The 20,977-nt window shown below is 32.4% G+C and overlaps 1 protein-coding gene across 1 annotated transcript; it reads left to right on the top strand.

The window, feature by feature from the left end:
* Nucleotides 1-6,723: 6,723 nt before the first annotated feature.
* On the top strand, nucleotides 6,724-13,815 carry LOC110799232 (uncharacterized). Its single transcript, XM_022004452.2, has 7 exons — nucleotides 6,724-7,419; nucleotides 7,703-7,789; nucleotides 7,917-8,132; nucleotides 10,231-10,395; nucleotides 10,691-10,744; nucleotides 11,451-11,597; nucleotides 13,170-13,815. Exons 1-7 carry the CDS (start codon nucleotides 7,105-7,107, stop codon nucleotides 13,545-13,547), a joined length of 1,362 nt encoding a protein of 453 aa, XP_021860144.1. The 5' UTR covers nucleotides 6,724-7,104; the 3' UTR covers nucleotides 13,548-13,815.
* The last annotated feature ends 7,162 nt before the right edge of the window (nucleotides 13,816-20,977 follow it).

A 20,977-nucleotide genomic window follows, 5' to 3' on the forward strand; every position in this document is an offset into this window, starting at 1 on the left:
TAAAATTGTTGTAGTTGCTAAATCAAATCATGAACATTTCTTGTTCCATTTTTGTTCCTCCAAAAGCAGTCTCCCGTTTTCTTGTGGGGCTATCGTTATTACGATCCAATAGTCAATAGAGAGAAAACCCAATTCTTAACTAGCCTTCCCTAGACAAATTTTCTTTCATGTTTTTCATTTCAATTAAGGTAAAATTGACACCTGTCAAAAAAAAAAAGTTGACAGATAAAACACTAGCTATGGTCAAGCTAGGTGTTGTGCACTCTACAACACAATGAACACAACTTATTAAAGTCCGATCTACCCTGATATTCGGCCTCCATTTATATTGTAGTTTGTGAAGAACGCACTAGTGTTAACTGTTAAGTTGTGTTATTAAGTCACAATCGCTATAATTGGTGCATATTGTATCCATCTTTGTCTTTAATTAATGAATAGTATACTTTATCCATGTGTTTACTTTCTTAATCTCTCTTTAATTGTAATTTTTTTTTTATCTAAGCCAATTGATATCATGAAGTGACATTCGCGTTAAGAGCATCTATATTTAGGTGTTACTCCGTAAGACCGTAACTTATATGATAAAGGGAATTCCGTATTAGGTCTTGCCACTTCATAAAACTTACAACCATGCAAACTAGTTTGATTTTCGCCTAAAGAAGGTAAAAGCAATGAGCTAATTACCCTCATTGAGAAGTTTAAGATATCGTGACTACAAGAAAACAACACAACAATGTTGGTGGTGTGACAAAGCAAGAAGGATGTTTCAGATATTGTGCTGCCAAAAGCCACACAACCAAAGTGGGCCCATTCCAAGTTTTATGTTGGTATAACTTCACTTCAGTCCAAATAAACCACTTTTTAGCTTTGGAATATCATTTGTTATTATTCAAACCAAATCTAAGCCTCTTTAATCAACAACAAAAAAGAATGAATTGAACAAACAGAAAAAGAAGCTTTATTATTTCATAAATTATCAAATTAATTAAATAATAATATTTCATAAATTCTAGTCAATCCGGCAAAACAGGATTCAAATTACATCTCAACAAACATCACACCACAATAATTATGCCTATTTGTGCATTATTATGTTCAATACTAATCCTATATTCATAATCATACCTCTTATTATGAATATTATAGATTATTTTCCTCAATATTTTCGATGCATTGAGACCCTGTATGAAAATATGTACATGCAGAGTTATTTAAATCGGTGAAAAAAGGAACCAAAATGATAAAGGTCGCAACATGCGACCTTTAAGCCGTGTCACAATGATGACATGGCATACTTATGTGTCGCGATTTAAATAGGAAATTAAAATATTTAACTTATATATTCTATTATACATGTTTCAAAAAAAGGTAGGAAAATCTTAATATTCTAATTTGTTTCCTTCTTTATATTGATTACCGTATTTACATAATTTCATAGTAAAAATATTGCATTGATAGTAAAAATATCATGATGACGCATAACCTACGTGGCGCATACATGTACCAATTAAACTCCAACACGTAAGATTGCGACAACTAAATGTTGTCGCAACTTACGACCTTTATCATCACCCAAAAAGAAATTAATGATTAACTTATAAGTTTGGTAAGCTACTTCTTTCATTTTCAATTGGTTTCAAGATAACTCCTTTCAGGCTAAAAGTAGATAACTTCTCTTCTTATTGTGCGCGACTAGGCCAACGACAAAAAGTCATCATGGTGTATATCAGTATATGTTATTGAATGTGTCATTTCTATAGATTCCATTTGCAGACACCATGATTAGTGCTAAGGTCTAAATCTCATGTTTATCAATCATTAATCCAGAAATAAAGCATTAGGTTTTTGTTGTACTATTGTATATATACTATGTTATGAAATATAAACGATTTGGTATTTTGGTATATTATATAGACTTTCGTAATTTGTGAAAAAAAAAAAAAATTAACCTATAGATTTGATATATCAATACTTATATCGATCTTCCCTTGTCTCTAAAAGTTTTGCCCTAAAAAAGAATTTATTATAACCACGTCCCATAAATATATTCAAACAGTAGTTTTCGAATTTCAGGATTATAAGGGGATATAATGAAAGTCATAGCCCTTAGGTGATAATCGAACCTCATTGTAGGCACGATCGTATCAAATTGTTTTATTTGTTTGTGAATTTTTTGGAAAAAAAACCTATTATCTAAATAATTTATTTTATTTGAATTCGTCTTAACTTGTTTTTTTTAAAAATAAGTTGAAATCGAACAGGGCATGCCACCACCTAGCTCTCTACAATTATACAACTTCGTCCATTAAAATATCTTTCTAATTTTGCTTTATTCCTTGTACGGAGTGTTATAAATGTGTTCGCGCTATTTGCCTATCGTAGCCCCCACCTGTTAGTTCTAGGTAATTTTACACTCTCTTATTTACAAAGTTACACTATATTCACTTCATATTTTTTATAAAAAAGTAACAAAATAACGCACTTTCGCACTCTTTCCCCGAATTTTATTTTCATATGAATATCTAAAGTAATTGGAAAAAACATTATGATCGAAATGAAGAGAGTATATACACCGAATATACATGTGTATATAATGGAAGACAAAAATATATATAGGTCACACTTTTACTTTCCTACACTCGATTTATTTTAACTTTTACATAGAAAATTATGACACAAGCAAATTAACTTCAATTGTTCAAAATTAATATTCAAAAAAGAAATTTTTTTCTTTTTTAAAAAGTCAACCTATTGCAGTTCTACACATACATGATTAGATAGTCTCCGTAGTACGAACACATGCCACCGCATAGATTTTCACTTTTTTTTAAATTTATTATATAAAATTCAACTCTTTATTTATTTATTTATGTCTTAATAAAATCAATTTAGTAATAAATAGTAATACGTCATGAAAGAACAATATTATTAATAATTAGTCATATATAGGACATGTACCATGATAAAATAGATTTGTATACCACCATTACAAGAATTTGTATCTTTAACGACAACCTAATTACAATGGGTCAATAATTTCGTCGCAAAATCCTTTTGCGACGGAGCTAACAACCAAACAAAGACGAGAACAACGGTCGCAAATGTCTTTTATGACAGATTAACGACGGGATTTTCCATTAACGACGACCCCTATTTATGACGGATTCGCGACAGGGAATTCCGTCATTAAACAACAATTATTGGTCTTTAATGACGAGATTTTCCGTCGTTAATGGTACAATTTTGTAGTGCGCGGATTTAGAGAAATTACAAAACTAATACAATCACAACAATTATTATTTTTTATACTAAAGCAAAGCTCATACTCCACCACTTCTATCTTGACGAGTGAAGTGATTTCGATATTTTTGCATCTTTCTAAGTAGAGCCCTCCGCTATTTGCACACGAATCTTTTCGATCGATCAGAGAAAACCCTAAACTAGTATGAATCCATATCGCCTTCCCAATTAATGAACCCTAAAAATAAATTTTCATCCATAGATGAGAATCAAGAGCTTAGAAAAATATAGGAAAACCAAAAAAAGAAGGGGAAAAAAAAGGAACACCCCACGTGGTATCAGAGCACGAAGAAAAAACAAGAATAAGGGTCGAAAATAGTCTAGTTTTCCAAGAAATTTGACTACTTTCGGTATGAACGATCAAAAAAAGTGAAACCCTATAAGATGAGATCGAAAGAAGAGAGAGAAAGGTAATGAAACAAATATTTAGTACTTGACAATTTGATCAAATAAAGGTACTAATAATAAAATAAACTACGAACGTTAAACAACTATTGTATTGTAGAAATCTCTCGCACATATCACTGGAAAATAAAGTTTTTTAAATAGGTAATATAATAATTTGTTGTACTCGAGAGGATGGTATCTATCTAATTCATTTGATTGCATTCAGAAACTTGATAACTATTGCGATCCCAGGTAAATATATTCACCAACGAACCAACTTAATGGTCATCCAAGAATTTTATCTAAACTCAACTAGAACTACTACCTACATTCAATTATTCAAACGTGTTGTTTTATTGAAATTAACAAAACAAACTTGAATAAATTAAAGAGAAAGGGAGGAGAAAAAAAATCGATTCAACTCGTTTTTACGTCATCTCAACTTATTGACCAGTGCTAGTTAATCACATACGGAGTGTTAAAATTCAAAATAAACTACTCTGTATGATATTTTGAAACTTGAAAAATTAAATTAATTGATTACGATTTCTTTCTCTTATCTCTTTCATGAGATTCGCCTGTATGTTTAACTTATTTTCACTTATTTTAGTATATACATAGTATAAGTTCAGGAAAAATATAGGCCACTCAATTGCAATTTGCAATTGATATAAGTTCAAATAAGTAAGAATCTAGTGGTAAAACACATCTTTAATTTAGAATCGTAAGAAGAAATATAAATTCTTGTAAAATACCGTATGATAGTAATATACTACGGAGTACTTCAATTCGTACCGGATAGATCTGATAATTAATTAAGTGCAGACGGTCTAATATGAGATTGGTCGAAGAAAAAAAGTAACAAATTATACGGCCATACGCATGCATGGCATTATGTACATATATTCATGCAGAGCATAGTATTAGTAACGCTCTATTATAAAACATGTACGCATGCCAAAATAGCATGCCTACTTGGCCCCTACACTAAACAGGTCAAAATCCATGATTAACAAAATGGTAATTCTTGTCCAAACAAAAAAAATGGTAATTTTCTTTTCTATTTCCTGGAAAACGACACTTTAAAAGTCTTCATTTTTCTTGCTTCTTTAAGCGTCGATTATGATGTAAACTGTCGTAATCTTAATTTTTTGTTAAAGTTATCTTAATCTTAATCTTAATTCATGTTCATTTGAAGTTCCTTATAACAGTACAATGGGTAATTGGGAGAAATAATTTACCTTTCCATGACCGTGAGCTCATTGGTTGCATATACTCGTAGAAAATTGCACTTTTTACCAAATTTTAATTGATAATTTAAGGAATTCTACTATAAGAATTTGTATTTTTAATGACAATCTAATAATGACGGGTTAAAAATCTCGTCGCAAAAGTATTTTGCAACGAGTCTAACAACCAAACAAACACGGGAGCAATCCGTCGCAAATGTCTTTTGCGACGGGATAATGACGAGATTTTATATTAATGACCCCCCTTTTATGACGGGTTCGCAACAGGAAATCACGTCGTTAATTAACGATTATTAGCTTTTAACGACGGGATTTTCGATCATTAATGGTACAATTTCTTGTAGTGTATTCGGAACTACGAAGTAATAAAAAGATAAAGGATTCACTATTGGAGATAATAAACTTAATGGGAAATTTCATTGATCTGTCGTTATTCATGGCTAGATTTTTGTTGGTCCATCATATCATTTATAAAGTTAAGCTTAACCAAATTTAGCAATAAAATAAATAAGGTAAAAATAAGAGAAGAACCTGACGTCCTATTCAAACAAACACCATGCAAAAAACTCATACTTCAAACAAAATTCATAAATCAAATATTCATTAATCACATGAATCTTATAAGCTAAAAAGATTTCTACTATCGAGGATTTGAGTCGTACTTCTTGTATTCCTCCATGAAGGTACGACATAATATGAGGACAACAAAATGAACTAATCACGAAACAAGAAACATGTTGTAGAATATCTAATACTCCGTAGAAGGAATTGATTTTGATGCACCAAAATTAATTACGGAGCACTTATTATGTGAGCATTATTTTTTGTGCTTTACTCATATACACTACAATAGTGTACCAAAATTAATAAATGAAGTGTCAAAATGTGTTTTCTTTTAAGAACAAGTCACTAGAACAAGCGTATGTCATGAAGTCTCAAAAAATACATGTCCATATTTGCTGGTTCTTTGCAAATTATCCAAATATAGAAAAGATAACACATACAAAAACCAATTTTTAGGAATGACTAACAAAGTGGGTTAACTTTGTTTTCTAGTGATTTTTTTTTTACCATAAAAATAATTAGATTAGAGAGGCTGACACAAAGAACATCTAGGGAAGTGAGAAAGAGACCCTCCCTTAAAGCTTAAAAAAAAAACCAGAAAATCCAAGTGTAATTCCTATCTGTCTTCAAGACCCAAGCAAAGAATAACAAAAACAAAAACAAAATTTAAATAATTAGGAATTTAGGACCATATAATTTGTAATTGCCTATACAATTAACCCACAAAAAAGCTAAAGTTTCCAGTCTATGTATTGGAGACTGGAAACATTACCCCACGCTCCATTCTATCTCCTCTTATACTAAATCTACAGTACCGTGCTTCATCTCAGTTCCGTAAATATTGCATTAAGTTGATTTTACTTTAGTTACGTGCTCATCTTTGACTATCTATTGCACCAAATATGTCATTTTAGGCATTCAAAACCTTCGAAATAGTGTTTTAAAACGGTATGTGAAGATTTGTATTGTTAAATTGAACAAAATTTAACTAAAATAGACTTATAAAACATGAACTGAACATAAGATCTAAAGAAGAAAAAAAATGTCCAAAAGAACAGAATTTAAAAAGTGTAAAACTCTATATAGTGCAATATAAAACATGGAAAGTTAATCATAATGTTTTAGATTTCATAAAAGCTTTATATTATTATAACTAAAAAAATAACATGTTTTGATCATAACACATTAACACCCCAACCCCAAGTATTAATACCCATAAGTCTACAACCCATCTCCACATGGGTAGTAAGATTCTCAACAATAAAAACCCAACCCATTTTCCATTGGATGCATACCATTTTTAAAACCCAATTCATTTCTCTCTCTAACTTCCTCTCTCCTAAAACCAAGAAAGAAGTGCACTTATTATAAAGAACAGAAGCAGTAGAATAGAAGCAAGTATTCATTTTGTTTGTCATTTTAGCCATTCTAAACCTTGGAAATAGTGTTTTATAGATTGTCATTAAGGCAAAAATTAATTTATAATTTAGGGTACATATTTCTTGGTGACATATATTATGAAAAACAACCAAGGAGCAATAATCAAGGAGGTCAAGAAAATGAAGCAATAGAAGGTTTTTTCTACTACAATTTCTGTTCTGGTATGGAATCTTGGGATGTATTCAGATCTTATTCAAGAAGAAGACAACATCAATGTAGACAAATTAGAAGAAAATACAAAGATTATAGTAATATGGAGCTTAAATGTTGTTTGATGAAGATGATTGGTTTTGTTGTCTTCCTACTTGTTTCTTCTTCTCTGGTTTCCCCTGTTCAATCGACCTCGGAAACCAGCATTGTGAATGATAAACCAAGGAATGAAACGCAGAGTTTTAGGCCGGGTGATGAAGTTCAGAGGTTAACAAGGATCAGACAACATCTTAAGAAGATCAACAAAACTCCTATTAAAACTATTCAAGTATGTTTCATTTTACTATCTCTCTGTTTTCCTCTGTTTTTCCCCTGTTTTATTTATAAAAATATTATTGCATATATTTTCATTAACTTTGCTCAAATAGTTTCTATTTCTAAACCTATTTTTTGAAACTGTCCATCCTTAGGCATATATCTGTATTTATTCGTCGTATTACTAGTTCAAATTACACTATCAGCGTCACTGTTAATTTCAGACGGAGGGAGTATTTACTTGAATTAGTTGAATAAATGATTATTAACATTATTTTTCCTTTTTTTTTTAACAGAGTGTAGATGGTGATCTTATAGATTGTGTGTTAGCACATCAACAACCAGCATTTGATCATCCCATGCTAAGAGGTCAAAAACCATTGGTATGTTTCCTTACTTTGAAAATAAATAAATAATAGTAATAAGTCCTTTTAATATTTTGAGGGAAATATAAGGCCTTAATTTAATTTTAATTATTGTTAATTTTTTTTTTTTTTGAAAAAATTGCAGGAAGAACCAGAAAGGCCAAAAGGGCATGAAAGAGAAGGGAAAATATATGAAGAAAGTTTCCAATTATGGCATGTAGAAGGTGAAGAATGCCCAATTGGAACAATTCCAATTAGAAGAACAAATGAAGAAGAAATATTGAGAGCTAGTTCTATTAAAAGATTTGGAAGAAAGCGTAGAAAATTTGTTAGAAGAGACTCCTCTAGCTCTGACCATGAGGTAACTTTTTTTTTTACTTTAAAATTTTTCCCCTCCAAAATTAATTTAAAAATTTACATTGAAAATTAAGATTACAAACACCCAAAAAGAGAATTTTTAATAGTTATATGAAATTTTTAATCCTTTCAATCGAATAAAATTTGAAAATTATACGAATACTGAAGGATATCCGGTGATTTCGTAAAATTAATACTTTATACTCCGTATTTTGTATAATATTACTAAAAATATTACTCCGTATGATTGAAGAATATCTTATAAGTTTCGCGGAATTATAATTCGTATTTCGTATGTCGTATAATACTAATAGGGAAAAGAGGGAAAGAAAAGGCAAAGTGCTTGAGTTTGTTCATGATTAATACCACAAGGGTCATAGTGAACACAAGGCAAAGGAGTCAAAAGACACTGGAAAAGAGCCTATTAAAGTTTTCAGTTGTTCCCTCCTTTTTTTTCTTATGGAAATTTTCTCCAAAAAAAATCCCTATTTCATTGATAAAACAAAACTAGGAATTTTTTAAATTTCTTAAATTGGAATTTGAATTTTATTTCATGGATTTCTATCTTTGTTTAGTACCCTAAAGAGTTAGATAGAAGTCCTTTAGTAAACAAAATCATTAACATTTCACAATGTCTACTTCTAGTGTCTATAACCTTTAGTAAAGACTAAAGAAGCTATTATGATTAGAGTCGAGTGTCAAAATAACGTTGTTTATAATTATTATGATTATAGTCGAGTGCCAAAAGAACGTTATCTGTAACTAAGCAGACTTCATACGACGTATTATACATATGTCATGAAAGTTACTTCAATCATTTTACTCCGTATACGAGTACATATTTGCACAAATGCACAATAAAAATCAACTTAATTTTAGGTACAAAGTACATGTTTTCATTCATAAATGAGGAAAACGTAACTTGAGGATGTTGACTATTGAGCCATATCGTATCATATAATAAAAACTCACCATCCTCGAAAACAGATAAATTAGTAGTAAAAACAAAAAGAGGAGATGACCAGAAAACTTAAATGTAAATCAGAAATATTGGTATGACAGGAATTGAGAAATCTCAGTGAACTTAAATTTTTATGACTGAAAAAAAATGAAAGATGAAAAATTGATGGTAGTTGGTTGTTCCTTAATTTCCTCTCATTTAATTTTTAGACAGTAGGTTGCTTCTTGTAGTAACTCCTCACTCTCATGGTTTTCTTCATTTAGTTGTGGTTTCATACTTTCATAGAATTGTCCCTTGTACAAAGATTTCAAGTCAATTTGCCTTGATGACATTTTCTGCAACTTTTCCATGATTGTCATCCTGTATTTTTCCATGTATTCGTATGAATTTGACCAGTGGAGTAACTAGGGAGACCAGTAGAAGAATTAAGCAATGTAATACTCCCTCCGTCTCTTTTTGTTTTTTACGTATTTCATTTTGGGTGTTTCATTTTTGTTCTTTACATTTCCTTTTATATTGTCACATAATGCATTAATATTCTATCACAATTTGTGCCCAAATATTATTTTAACCAATTAAATCCATTGGACATTCAATATTTCTCATTTTCCCAATGTCAGATTTTTGATAAAAGTGAAAACATTATAAATAAACGTAATTTTTTTTATTTAAATAAAAAAAGTAGAGGAATCTCAATGCACATTAAATAGTCGTTAAATCACGTGAAAAACATCAAACGTAAAAAACAAAAAGAGACGGAGGGAGTATTTTTTTTTTAGATTATTGGATTAAGCAATATAGTACTGAATTTATGCAATTATACTCAAATTAGGGGGCTAACTAGGAATGCACTAAATGAATTCCCTGCCCCCCCCCCCCCCCCTCCCGAGCCATACTAAAGATCTGCCACTGAATATAACCTTATGTAGGGTTAAATCCTTAATCCGTTTGTGATTCTGCATGGAATCCATAACATTTGAGATTATGCATGATTATACACAAAAGGGTCAAATGTATTTTGCTAATCTTGTCTAAAATTCGGAAACAAAGAAATATTTAATAACTTTAAACGACGCGTGATTTTAACATGCAGTTACTAATTAAACATCTTTGTTGTATGTTTGCTATTGGGATTTTACAGCATGCAGTAGGATATGTATCTGGACAACAATATTATGGAGCAAAGGCTAGTATAAATGTATGGTCACCTAAAGTGGCTAACCCCTATGAGTTCAGCTTATCACAAATGTGGGTCATTTCTGGCTCATTTGGTGATGATCTTAACACAATAGAAGCTGGTTGGCAGGTATGTTATATTTTCCTAGCTAATTACAGATCAACGTTTGATTTTGACATGCATTTCTAAATTAATTCTAACTTTATAAAATACGCCGTAACTCTATTTTGTTTAGGGCACACGCGAATACTAATTACTACAAAATTAATTGGAATTATAAATGGGTGTAATATAAGTTGGCAAGTAGAAGTGTTATATTATAGAAATTTATTGCTGATTACTTATCACCCAACAACCTCTCAATTACTGTTAGTAGGTCAACTATTGTAGCTAATTTATGCTAATTTAATGAATTCTGTTTCAGGTTAGCCCAGAGCTATATGGTGACAACTATCCTAGGTTCTTTACTTATTGGACTGTAAGTCACCCTTCTTCAAAATCTCACTCAATAAACAACATTTTTTTTAGTACGTCTCTCGCCTGTGCTAGGGTACAATCAGGGCAGATATATGCAGTCTTACCTCTGTTCCAATTGATCGTTAATTAATTGGAACAAACACGGCCTATATCTTAGTGAAACATTTTGATTAGGCCATTAGGTTAAAGAAATACGAGTTTTAATAACTTTGTGACTCCATAAAAAAAAGATTAATACAATTCGATGGAAGATGAATATAATTTTATTTAAATTTATGTATAGAGTTAAATTAGTGGACCAAAAGACAGACATAATGAATATTAGGCTCTGTTTTTTTCGACTTATTTTGACTTATTTCAAACAAAATAAGTTTAGTTAAGTTTAGACAAGTTCAAATGAGTTCATATAATATATTTGCTAGCAAAAAGTTTATTTCAGGTTATAATTTTTTTTTCAGATAAAATAAGTTCAGTTAAGTTTAGAGAAGTTCAGTTCAGTAAAAAAATAAGTCCAATAATAGAACGGAGCCTTATACTTATTATTTATGTGCTCATAAGTCAAATCGCTATTTAAAACTAAACTGATATTTAGTTGAAATAGTTTTCATATTTATTAAGAAATTAAAGCATAGTTATTATTCATTAATGCATTTGTGTTACAATAATAGTGACTAAAATGTGACACTACTCAACCTTTGTTATGGCAGAGCGATGCGTACCAAGCCACTGGGTGTTACAACTTGTTATGTTCGGGCTTTGTTCAAACTAATAATAGGATTGCAATTGGGGCTGCAATCTCACCAACATCTTCATACAAAGGAGGACAATTTGACATTAGCTTGTTAATATGGAAGGTAATCATCTCGAAGCTATTTAATTATATATTAATTTCAATTACACAAATCAATTTCTCTATTAAGGGTGCGTTCTTTCACCTGATTTTCACTTATTTTTCATGAACTTATCTGAACTTAACTGAACTTATTAGAATTTATCAAAACTTATTTTAGTTATAAATTATACTTGATCAACCCTTATTTTTCCTGAACTTATCTTATCTGAACTTATTTTTCCTGAAATAAGTGAAAATAAGTTGAACAGAACAAAGCCTAAGAAACGCTAACACTTTTTTTTCAGGCATTCTAAAAAAAAGTAGTAATAAATTGAATTACATCATAACATGACCAATAAAATTTTGGCAAAATGAATGAGAAAGGACCACAATGATGCATAGGCCACTAGACTTAGGGACTAGACTTAAACTTCTCATTCAAGTTTAAGAATTTACTCAATGACTCAAAGTTAGTCATGGCACAAACAAACATGCTTAAAAATCAATTATATTTTTGGAAATTATTCAAAATTATAAAACTTGAGTTCCTATTAATAGAAACATCATTAAATCCTCCTACCTAAGAATTCTTTTCTAAAACTATTTCAAATTAATATTGCACGCGTGCACTAGGTTAGGTTAGTGCTTTCTTAATTAGTTTTTTTCCCCCCATTTTTTTCTTCATATGATTCATTTTGTGCTTTGTCCAAATTGTCCCTTGTGCTTTTCTTTCAACTTTGCAAGATTCTATTCCCTTCCTTCTTTTGTACATTTAAAGTTATCAAACGAATAATACGTGTGTATAAAGTCTTCAAATTTACTTACTATATTTTGGACCATCCGATTATTTTACCATGAGATGTTTACGAATTATATAGTTATGGAGCCTAACAATATCCGAAAAATATTATTATTCTCAAATTTGATGTACAACTTTCGAATTATACGCACATTTTATATAATTCACTTGAAGCAACCTTTTGAAATACCTTATTGAATGAAAGAATAATATAACATGGACATAGTAGAGGAGAATTACTACCCAAAAACAAAAATAAATTACTTGTGTTTTAGAAGAAAATATCTAAATAGAAAGACTTATAAAAACATTGATGTGAACTTTCTAAATCCACCACTTACCGTTGTAAATAATACTCCCTACTTTGTTTATGTTTATTTCTCGTACTTTAAGGTACGTAGTATCTGAGTTCGAGGCCTTAATTAACCATATCAACTTATAAATTATTGTATTAACTTAGTAACGTACGGTTCAATCACGTCTATGTTTTCCCGCAACAAACTTTGCCTTGTTATTGCTACCATGCACATGGGATAGATTAATATATAAGCATGATCGTGCATAATTATGTACAAAATATTTGAATATTTACATGTACAATATAAAATATATAATAAATCGATCAATATTTTATATTCTATAAATATTACTAGTGTACACTTGCGTAGCTGGATTGACTATAACCTGATATATGTGTTGGTTCAGTAGAGTCATTCTTCTGACCAACTGAACTCCTTACGAGTAGTACTATACGACACAATCACACGTTAATAGAACTTCAATTTTATTTTTCAGGATCCGAAGCATGGAAATTGGTGGCTTGAATTCGGATCCGGGGTATTAGTCGGGTATTGGCCCTCATTTTTGTTCACTCACTTACGTGACCATGCAAGTATGGTTCAATTTGGAGGGGAAGTAGTGAATTCAAGGGCAGGAGGTTTCCATACTTCATCACAAATGGGAAGTGGTCATTTTTCAGGGGAAGGATTCGGAAAAGCCTCCTATTTTCGGAATTTGCAAATTGTAGATTGGGGTAATAGTTTAATTTCACTTTCCAACCTCAAGGTTTTGGCTGATCATCCGAATTGCTATGATATTAGAGGTGGGATTAATAATGTTTGGGGTAATTATTTTTACTATGGAGGTCCTGGAAGAAATGTTAGATGTCCCTAACAAAAGGGTACACCTAGTTTTAAATTTTCCATCACGTTTTTTAATTTTTTGGGTGCCTTAATTAAGTAGATTGGGGTTTTGGCAAAATTGTTCATGGGTTTTGGGCTATTTCTATAGTTTTTTTTTTATTATTTTTTGGTAAAAATTTTGGTTCTTAGTCTAATAGGTGATCCATTAATCACATTGCTTTTAGGAAGCCTCTGTATAAATGTTATCGTGGAAAGGAGAAAAAAGTGAATATAGTACGGAGTATGGTTTGTCCTTTTTATTTCACGTCTATATATGGTCCTTTTCTTTTTGTTCATCCAACCAGACGGAGTATCTTTAAAGCAATTTAATTATGACACTGAATGACGCGTAATTTTATTACTCTTTCGTATATATTTTGGTATAATCATGGTAATCTATCAGATAGAGAAGCCTGAACAGGACCACCATTGATGATTCAAAAACATATTGTGGCAAAGTACTTGAATATGGATGGCATGAATGCCATAGTCCTACAAATAATATCATTACAGATAATTCAATAGGACATCAAGACATTCGAAACGTGAGATATACTACAAGTGTATATGCCTTAGAAACATTCGAAAAGAATCATATATATTGGCGACCAAATTATTTATGAGTATAATGTAAATTTCTACGATAATAATAAGTTCGATTTTTCTAACGAGTGACCATAGATGTTAAAATCTCATCAACAATCATCAAATTGCTCAATTAAAACACCCAACAACATAAAATTTGCTTCTTTGGAAACACGATACTCTTTATCGATTTGTTATTGGGCCTAAAGCCTGGACAACTAAGGGTGTGTTTTCTTGACCTTAACGGTTCAATAAATTTACATCAGGTTCAATAATTTTATGCTCTTGCAATCAGGTTTGAACGAGTGTAATAAGTTGCAATCGGATCTTATCAAAGTTTAATTAGGTTCGATAACTGAAGTTCAAATAAGTTAGACAAGATAATTGCAAGTATCAAAAGAAGGATTAATTAAAGAAAAGTGTAATGAATGCGAAGTAGTATTAATTAATATGACAGCAAAATGATCGGAATTCCATGATGAATCATAACTAGACTATATGATATTATGATGTATGAATGAAAGAATAAGGCTTAAAGTCAAATTAATAGAGCACATGTATAGAATTAAATGTCTCCCATGAAACTGAATCATTACACATTCATAAATCAGAAGAACCCATTAGATTTTGGCATAGCTCAACCTAATGCGGAGAATAATGTCAATTTTGGTGGATATATTAAGATATACAAGTACGTTTTACTAGTACTATGTAATTGGTTTATGTACTTTATTTTTTCATTTTTACTCTGTATATTAGTAAGAAAAACTCTACTGAACCAGCACATATCAAAGGTTAATGTATGACGGAGTTTGAATTTGTGACCTCTAATTGACAAGATGAGTTTTCCACTATCTACCCAAAGCAATCAAGTTTGGTATTTGATTTACGTACTTGCAATCTACAAAGTATATATTTGGAAAACTCGCAACTTACAACCTCATAACAGTACGGGGTAGTCACTTTACAAATTGTAGTCTTTGAAAAAGTTATAATTAATTACACTCTTTTTATCCCGTTTTTCTTTTAAAATGCGACAAATTCTCATTTTTCAGAGTGAATGACTAAATGACATCAACTTTTGGTCTAAGACTTATTAAGTAGTTAGTCAAGTCGATTTTTGGGTCACTTTGACTCTGAGTTTTTCTATAGAATCCATTTCTAGTGTTTTAGATATAGGGTCGAAATTTAGCTACAACACCCTATAGTTACTCAACTCCATAGCAAATCTTATATTTGTCCTTTACCTCCTTGAAAAATCAAGTAATTGGAAGCATCATTCCCCACTGAAAAACCAAGAGCTCGAGAACAGATAGACTAATATGAATGCATGTGATGCGTGTTTGACATTTCAAGTTAAACAATGATTTTTACTTCTTATTTGACACTTTTTAGTTTATCATTTTCTTAAACAATTTAAATATATGAATAAGGTCAACGTAGGCATTTTTTATGGATATCAAAGTCCTCAAGAGCATGTCCGATTAAGGAATGGGCAGTGGACACCAGACCCTCGATCAACATAGGGCCATAGAATAATTAAGACGACCATGTTCAAGAATTCCTTTATACTTCATATGTAGAGAATAGAGATGATATATTTCGTATGAACAAATAAATGTGTCAATTTCCGACAACATCAAAGAATCTGACCCTAGAACTATCATCGTAACTTAGACGGCAAGTTGTTTATGAGTGAATTTTTAAAGTCAAACATAGAAAAAATTGACAAAAACAAAAGTAATATTGTAATGAGTTTGACTTGGATTATAAGCGACTACGTTGGATCTTGTAAGAGAATCAATTGAAGGGATCCAATATGAAATTGAAACAAACAGGCAAAACCCTACATTAATGCATTCATGGGGATCGACAATAGGAAGGTGTCTCTTAAGTTTATGCACATTTTTAAGCGCAACTTTCGGTTTACTATGGTTGACCAGGAGGCCCGGGCGGGGGACCGCGGCTATCCTAACTAAGTTGAGCTCTGTCCAACTCATGACCGTAATGAACGGTTTTTTACTATCCATTCTGAAATACATTTGATATTTTGAGTAAACATTAGGAGACTGATTTGGAGAAAAAATGAGAATAGGTTGTGTCTGTTGAAGGTGTGATGATAAGAAATTTGGCGTTTCTGAGCTAGTGTCACGGGTGGTCTCTCGTACCATCGTATGCACCAGAATGCTAGGCGATGCGGTGCAGCATTCGCAAGCAACATCAAGGGCGTTGGGCATCACTAGGCAACGAGGTTCACCATCCCATGGAGTAATGTGAAGGGGTGTGAAAATACCCAATCCGTTTAATCCGACCCGAAATTTCGGATATCCAATCCGATTTTAAGGTTTCAGATATATCAGATCAATTATCGGGGGAAAAAATCGGATTTTCGCATCCAATAAGGATCAACTTTTTTCCATTTAGTATATCCAAAATATTTTAAATTAAAAAAAAATAGAAAAATCCGATTATCCCGTCCAAAACTTCAGATGTCTGACCCGATTTTAAGGTAAGGTTCAAAAATAATGTAAAACATGATAAGTTTTTTTGGTATTTTGAAATTCGAATGTGGTTTGGATTTTCTGACGGATTCAGATAACATTTTTTGATCCACATTCGGATCAGATCCAACATCCAAAATTGCACACTGCTATAACATAATAATGTGTTGTTTGGTGGATCAAATGAAGCCCAATGAAGATGATGGACTGGAGCGGATTTTCCGAATCAGGCCCATAAAGACAAGTTTGGCACCCTGAATGGGCCCATAAGGTTCTAGAATGTTCTGGTGGTGTCTTGAACAATAAATTGAAAGTTCTAGATGAGGAAAGTCTGTAACGCTCTTGTACTGTTGTAAGATATTTGTAAAAGATTTTGCGTATCTATAAGTCCCTAAATGGGAGGAAACCATTTAGAATATTGTAGAGATTTCAAGTAAAGAATTGTGTAAATTATTCTAGGTTTAGGGAAGGTGGCCTATAAATAGGCAAATAGGCACTCATTTGTACTAATAGAGTTTCACATCGAGTTTCCAATACAAGCCAACAATATTTCAAATTTCTTTTGTGTTCTCTATCATTTACCTTCCTTAAACTTAGACACACTAGTGTATCATGATTAGAGGAGGTAAACTTAGGCACTATGAATGTGTCATTAGTTGGAGGAAGCCTTACTCGTCAAAGCAGCGAGGTTTGATGAGTGGCGCACAGTACGTGAATAGCCCAAGATAGTAGGTAGAATAGTCACCACGTGACATAGGAATTTGTTTGGTTCAACTTATTATAGACAAGAGCAGTAATAAGTTCAAACATACTCAAAAATAAGTTATGCTACAATAGAACTAATTCAAATGATAAAAACTTAAATCAATTCAGATAGAATAAGTTCACTCAAAATAAATTAAACTATCCAAAACTTAAATTTGGTCAAATAGAGGGTAATTTGGGGTGATATGGTAATGACGAGTTGTTGTAACTCCACTCATTTTGAATAACATGAATCTGGATAAGGAATTGTTTGGACGAAGCGAAACTCACTAATGTTTTATAGATCTAACCCGACTATGAACCGGGGTATAAACCGGTGTATAGACCCAAAACAAGGCTCGTCGGCTACTAAGGCGATAATGGAAAATTCAGAGATTCAGTTAGTTTTTTTTCTTCTTTTTTTGGTTTTTCTACTTTGTACCACTGTAGTTCATTGATTTCTACGTTGTACCCAAACGTTTTAAATTTTACATATTGTACCCTTGTATTAGCAAAAGTTACTTATTTTTATCCTTGTCGTTAACCCAATGTTAAAAGTTTTGTTGTATTTTTAAGAAAATCAAGATTTTTTTACATTAGCGTTGGTTTAACAACAAACATAAAGTTGTCAATAATATAGAAAACCTTAGTTTGCTTAAGAACAGATAGACTAATATGAATACATGTGATACGTGTCTAACATTTCAAGTTAAACAATGATTTTTACTTCTTATTTTTACACTTTTTAGTTTATCATTTTTTTAAATAGTTAAAGTATATAAACAAGGTAACATAGGCTTTTAAATGGATATCAAAGTACTCAAAAGCATATCCGATTCAGGATTATGCACCAGACCCTCAACACAGAGCCGTAGAATAATTAAGACGACCATGTTCAAGAATTCCTTTATACTTCATATGTAGAGATGATATATTTCGTATGTACACGTAAATGTGTCAATTTCCGACAACATCAAAGAATCTGACCCTAGACATATCATCGTAACTTAGACGGCAAGTTGTTTATAAGTGGAGTTTTAAAGTCAAACTTAGAAAAATTTGACAAAAAAAAAAAGTATATTGTAATGAGTTTGACTTGGATTCTAAGCGACTACGTCGGATCTTGTAACAGGACCCAATATGAAATTGAAACAAACAGGCAAAACCCTACATTAATCCATTCATGGGGATCGACATTTTAAGCGCAACTTTCGGTTTGCTATGTTTGACCGGGAGGCGTGGGCGGGCGTACGGGGGATCGCCGCTACCCTAAGTCGAGCCATGTCGAATTCATGACCGTGATGAACGTTTTTTTCCTTTTTCTTTTATCTATTCTGAAATACTTTTGGTGTTTAGAGTATACTTTTTTTTTTTGGGGGTGTTAATGAGAGGCAAAGCCCCTAAAATAAAGGAAGAAAACACACAACTAAGTAACAGAAGGAACAGCAAAGAACAAAGAAACTAAAATAAGCAGCTACACTAAGACAGGAGCCTCCAGCAGCTTGCTCTTCACCCCACGAAACGCCTCACCGTGTCTTCACCCATAGGGACTAAACGCGAATGAGTTAGGCCTCCTAAGTCCTCCAATAAAACGGTCCAAATGCCTACAGGGACCGTCCCAAACACCACTAATTCTTGCTCAGAGGAAACACCAAAGTTTGCTAACAGTAATGGTAATCTCTCATTCCTTCCTGTTAATGAGAGCCTTGCAACGACGAATAACATGAATATATGGAGAGTGTGAGGGAGTCTCCTCAACGAACTACTACCTCCGAATCAACCGTTAACTGAACTTTTCGATGTCCTCCGTTCCAAGCTATGGCTAGTCCACGTTGAACACCTAACAATTCAGCCTTAGTAAAAGTACAAACGCTACACCTAACAGCAAAAATCTCATGGATTTCACCCCTATGACCCCGAATAATACCACCAGCTCCAGCCTTGTCCGGGTTCCCCTTCGAAGCTCCACCCGTATTAAGCCTTACCTAACCCTCCCTAGGACACCCCCATTTGATGAACCTCTCTTCTCGTCGCCTAGGACCATTACCAGCCTGCATAATACTACTTCGCATAGCATTATTAATATCACCTACTCGTGTAAAAGGAAAAGCCACCTGGTCCATTGGAATGTTGGTATCCCTTGCAAAGCAAGGCTCATTCCTCCAGCGCCATAACCACCAGTGTACATTAGGAGAATGATTTGGAGATAACATGAGAATAGTTTGTTTCTGTTGAGGGTGTGATGATTAGAAATTTGGCGTTTTCGAGCTAGTGTCACGAATGGCTTCCTGTACCATCGTATGTACCAGCACGCTAGGCAATGCGGTGCACCATCGCAGGCAACGTCAAGGATGTTGGGCATCACTAGGCAACGTGGTGCACCATTGCGTGGAGTAGTGGGTAAGGGTGCGCAAAAATATCTAGTTTGTTTGATCTAATTCGGAATTTCGGATATCAGATCCGGTTTTAAGGTTTCTTATACTTCGAATCAGATATCCGGAAAAAAATAGGATTTTCTTATCGGATAAGGATCAACTATTTTCCATTTAGGATATCCGAAATATTTTTTTAAAAAAAAAGTAAAAAATTAGAAAATCCGATGATCCCATCCAAAACTTCGGATGTCCAACCCGATTTTTAGGTTCCGATCCGATCCGAAAATATTAAAGTAAAACATCAACAGTTTTTTAGTATTTTGAAATTCGAATCAGGTTTGGATTTACCGACGGATTCAGATCGCATCTTTCGATCTATATTCGGATCCGATATCCAAAATATCACACTGCTACAACATAATAATGGGTTTTTTGGTGGATCAATTGAAGCCCAGTGAATATGATGGGTTGGAACGAATTTTCCAAATCAGGCCCATAAAGGCAAGTTTGGCAATGGCCAGCAGGCAACCCTGAATGGGCCCAAAGGCTTCTAGATCCGGTGATGTCTCGAGCATTCTAGCATGAATTTTACTCGAAGGTTCTATGAGGAAAGTCTTTAACACTCTTGTACGTGTTGTAAGATATTTCTAGAAGATTTTGTGTATCTATGAGTCCCTAAGGAGGTGGAAACAATTTAGAATGTTGTAGACATTTTTGGTAAAAAATTGTGTAAAATATTCTAGGTTTATGATAGGTGGCCTATACATAGGCAAAAAGGCATTCATTTGTACTAATAGAGTTTCCAATACAAGCACAAAAATATTTAAAACCTCGACCAAGTAATGCTTTTGGTCCAGTGGAAAGGATTTCAATTTCCACCAAAAGGTTGGGGTTCAATCTAGCCAAGTAATTAAAAAAAAAATTAAATGTATCATTGTTGGAGTAACCCTGAATCGTCGAAGCAAACTGGTAGAACAATAATTTATTTTATGGAAAATGATGCATGATTATTTATGTATGACGTTTCTCATAATAAATTTAAGTCTTGTTGAGTGATTATTATTCAATGTTATAATATTTTGGGCTTATTATTTTCATACGTAGATTGTGTTTTTATGCTCATGAAAGGAAGGAGGAGCCAATTAGATCGTAATTAGGGTAAGAAAGAAGAAAAAAAAAATGAAGATTTCGATCTGCTGGACCAGTGTCTGAAACAA

Source organism: Spinacia oleracea, chromosome 1, assembly GCF_020520425.1.
Source record: "Spinacia oleracea cultivar Varoflay chromosome 1, BTI_SOV_V1, whole genome shotgun sequence".
In the NCBI taxonomy this organism is placed as follows: domain Eukaryota; kingdom Viridiplantae; phylum Streptophyta; class Magnoliopsida; order Caryophyllales; family Amaranthaceae; genus Spinacia; species Spinacia oleracea.

Bases quoted from the DNA above. Each gene is read 5' to 3' on its own strand.
- LOC110799232 (XM_022004452.2), top strand. From the start codon at position 7,105: ATGGAATCTTGGGATGTATTCAGATCTTATTCAAGAAGAAGACAACAT. The intron at 7,790-7,916 runs GTATGTTTCCTT...AAAAAATTGCAG, and splicing joins TAAGAGGTCAAAAACCATTG to GAAGAACCAGAAAGGCCAAA. The intron at 10,396-10,690 runs GTATGTTATATT...ATTCTGTTTCAG, and splicing joins CAATAGAAGCTGGTTGGCAG to GTTAGCCCAGAGCTATATGG.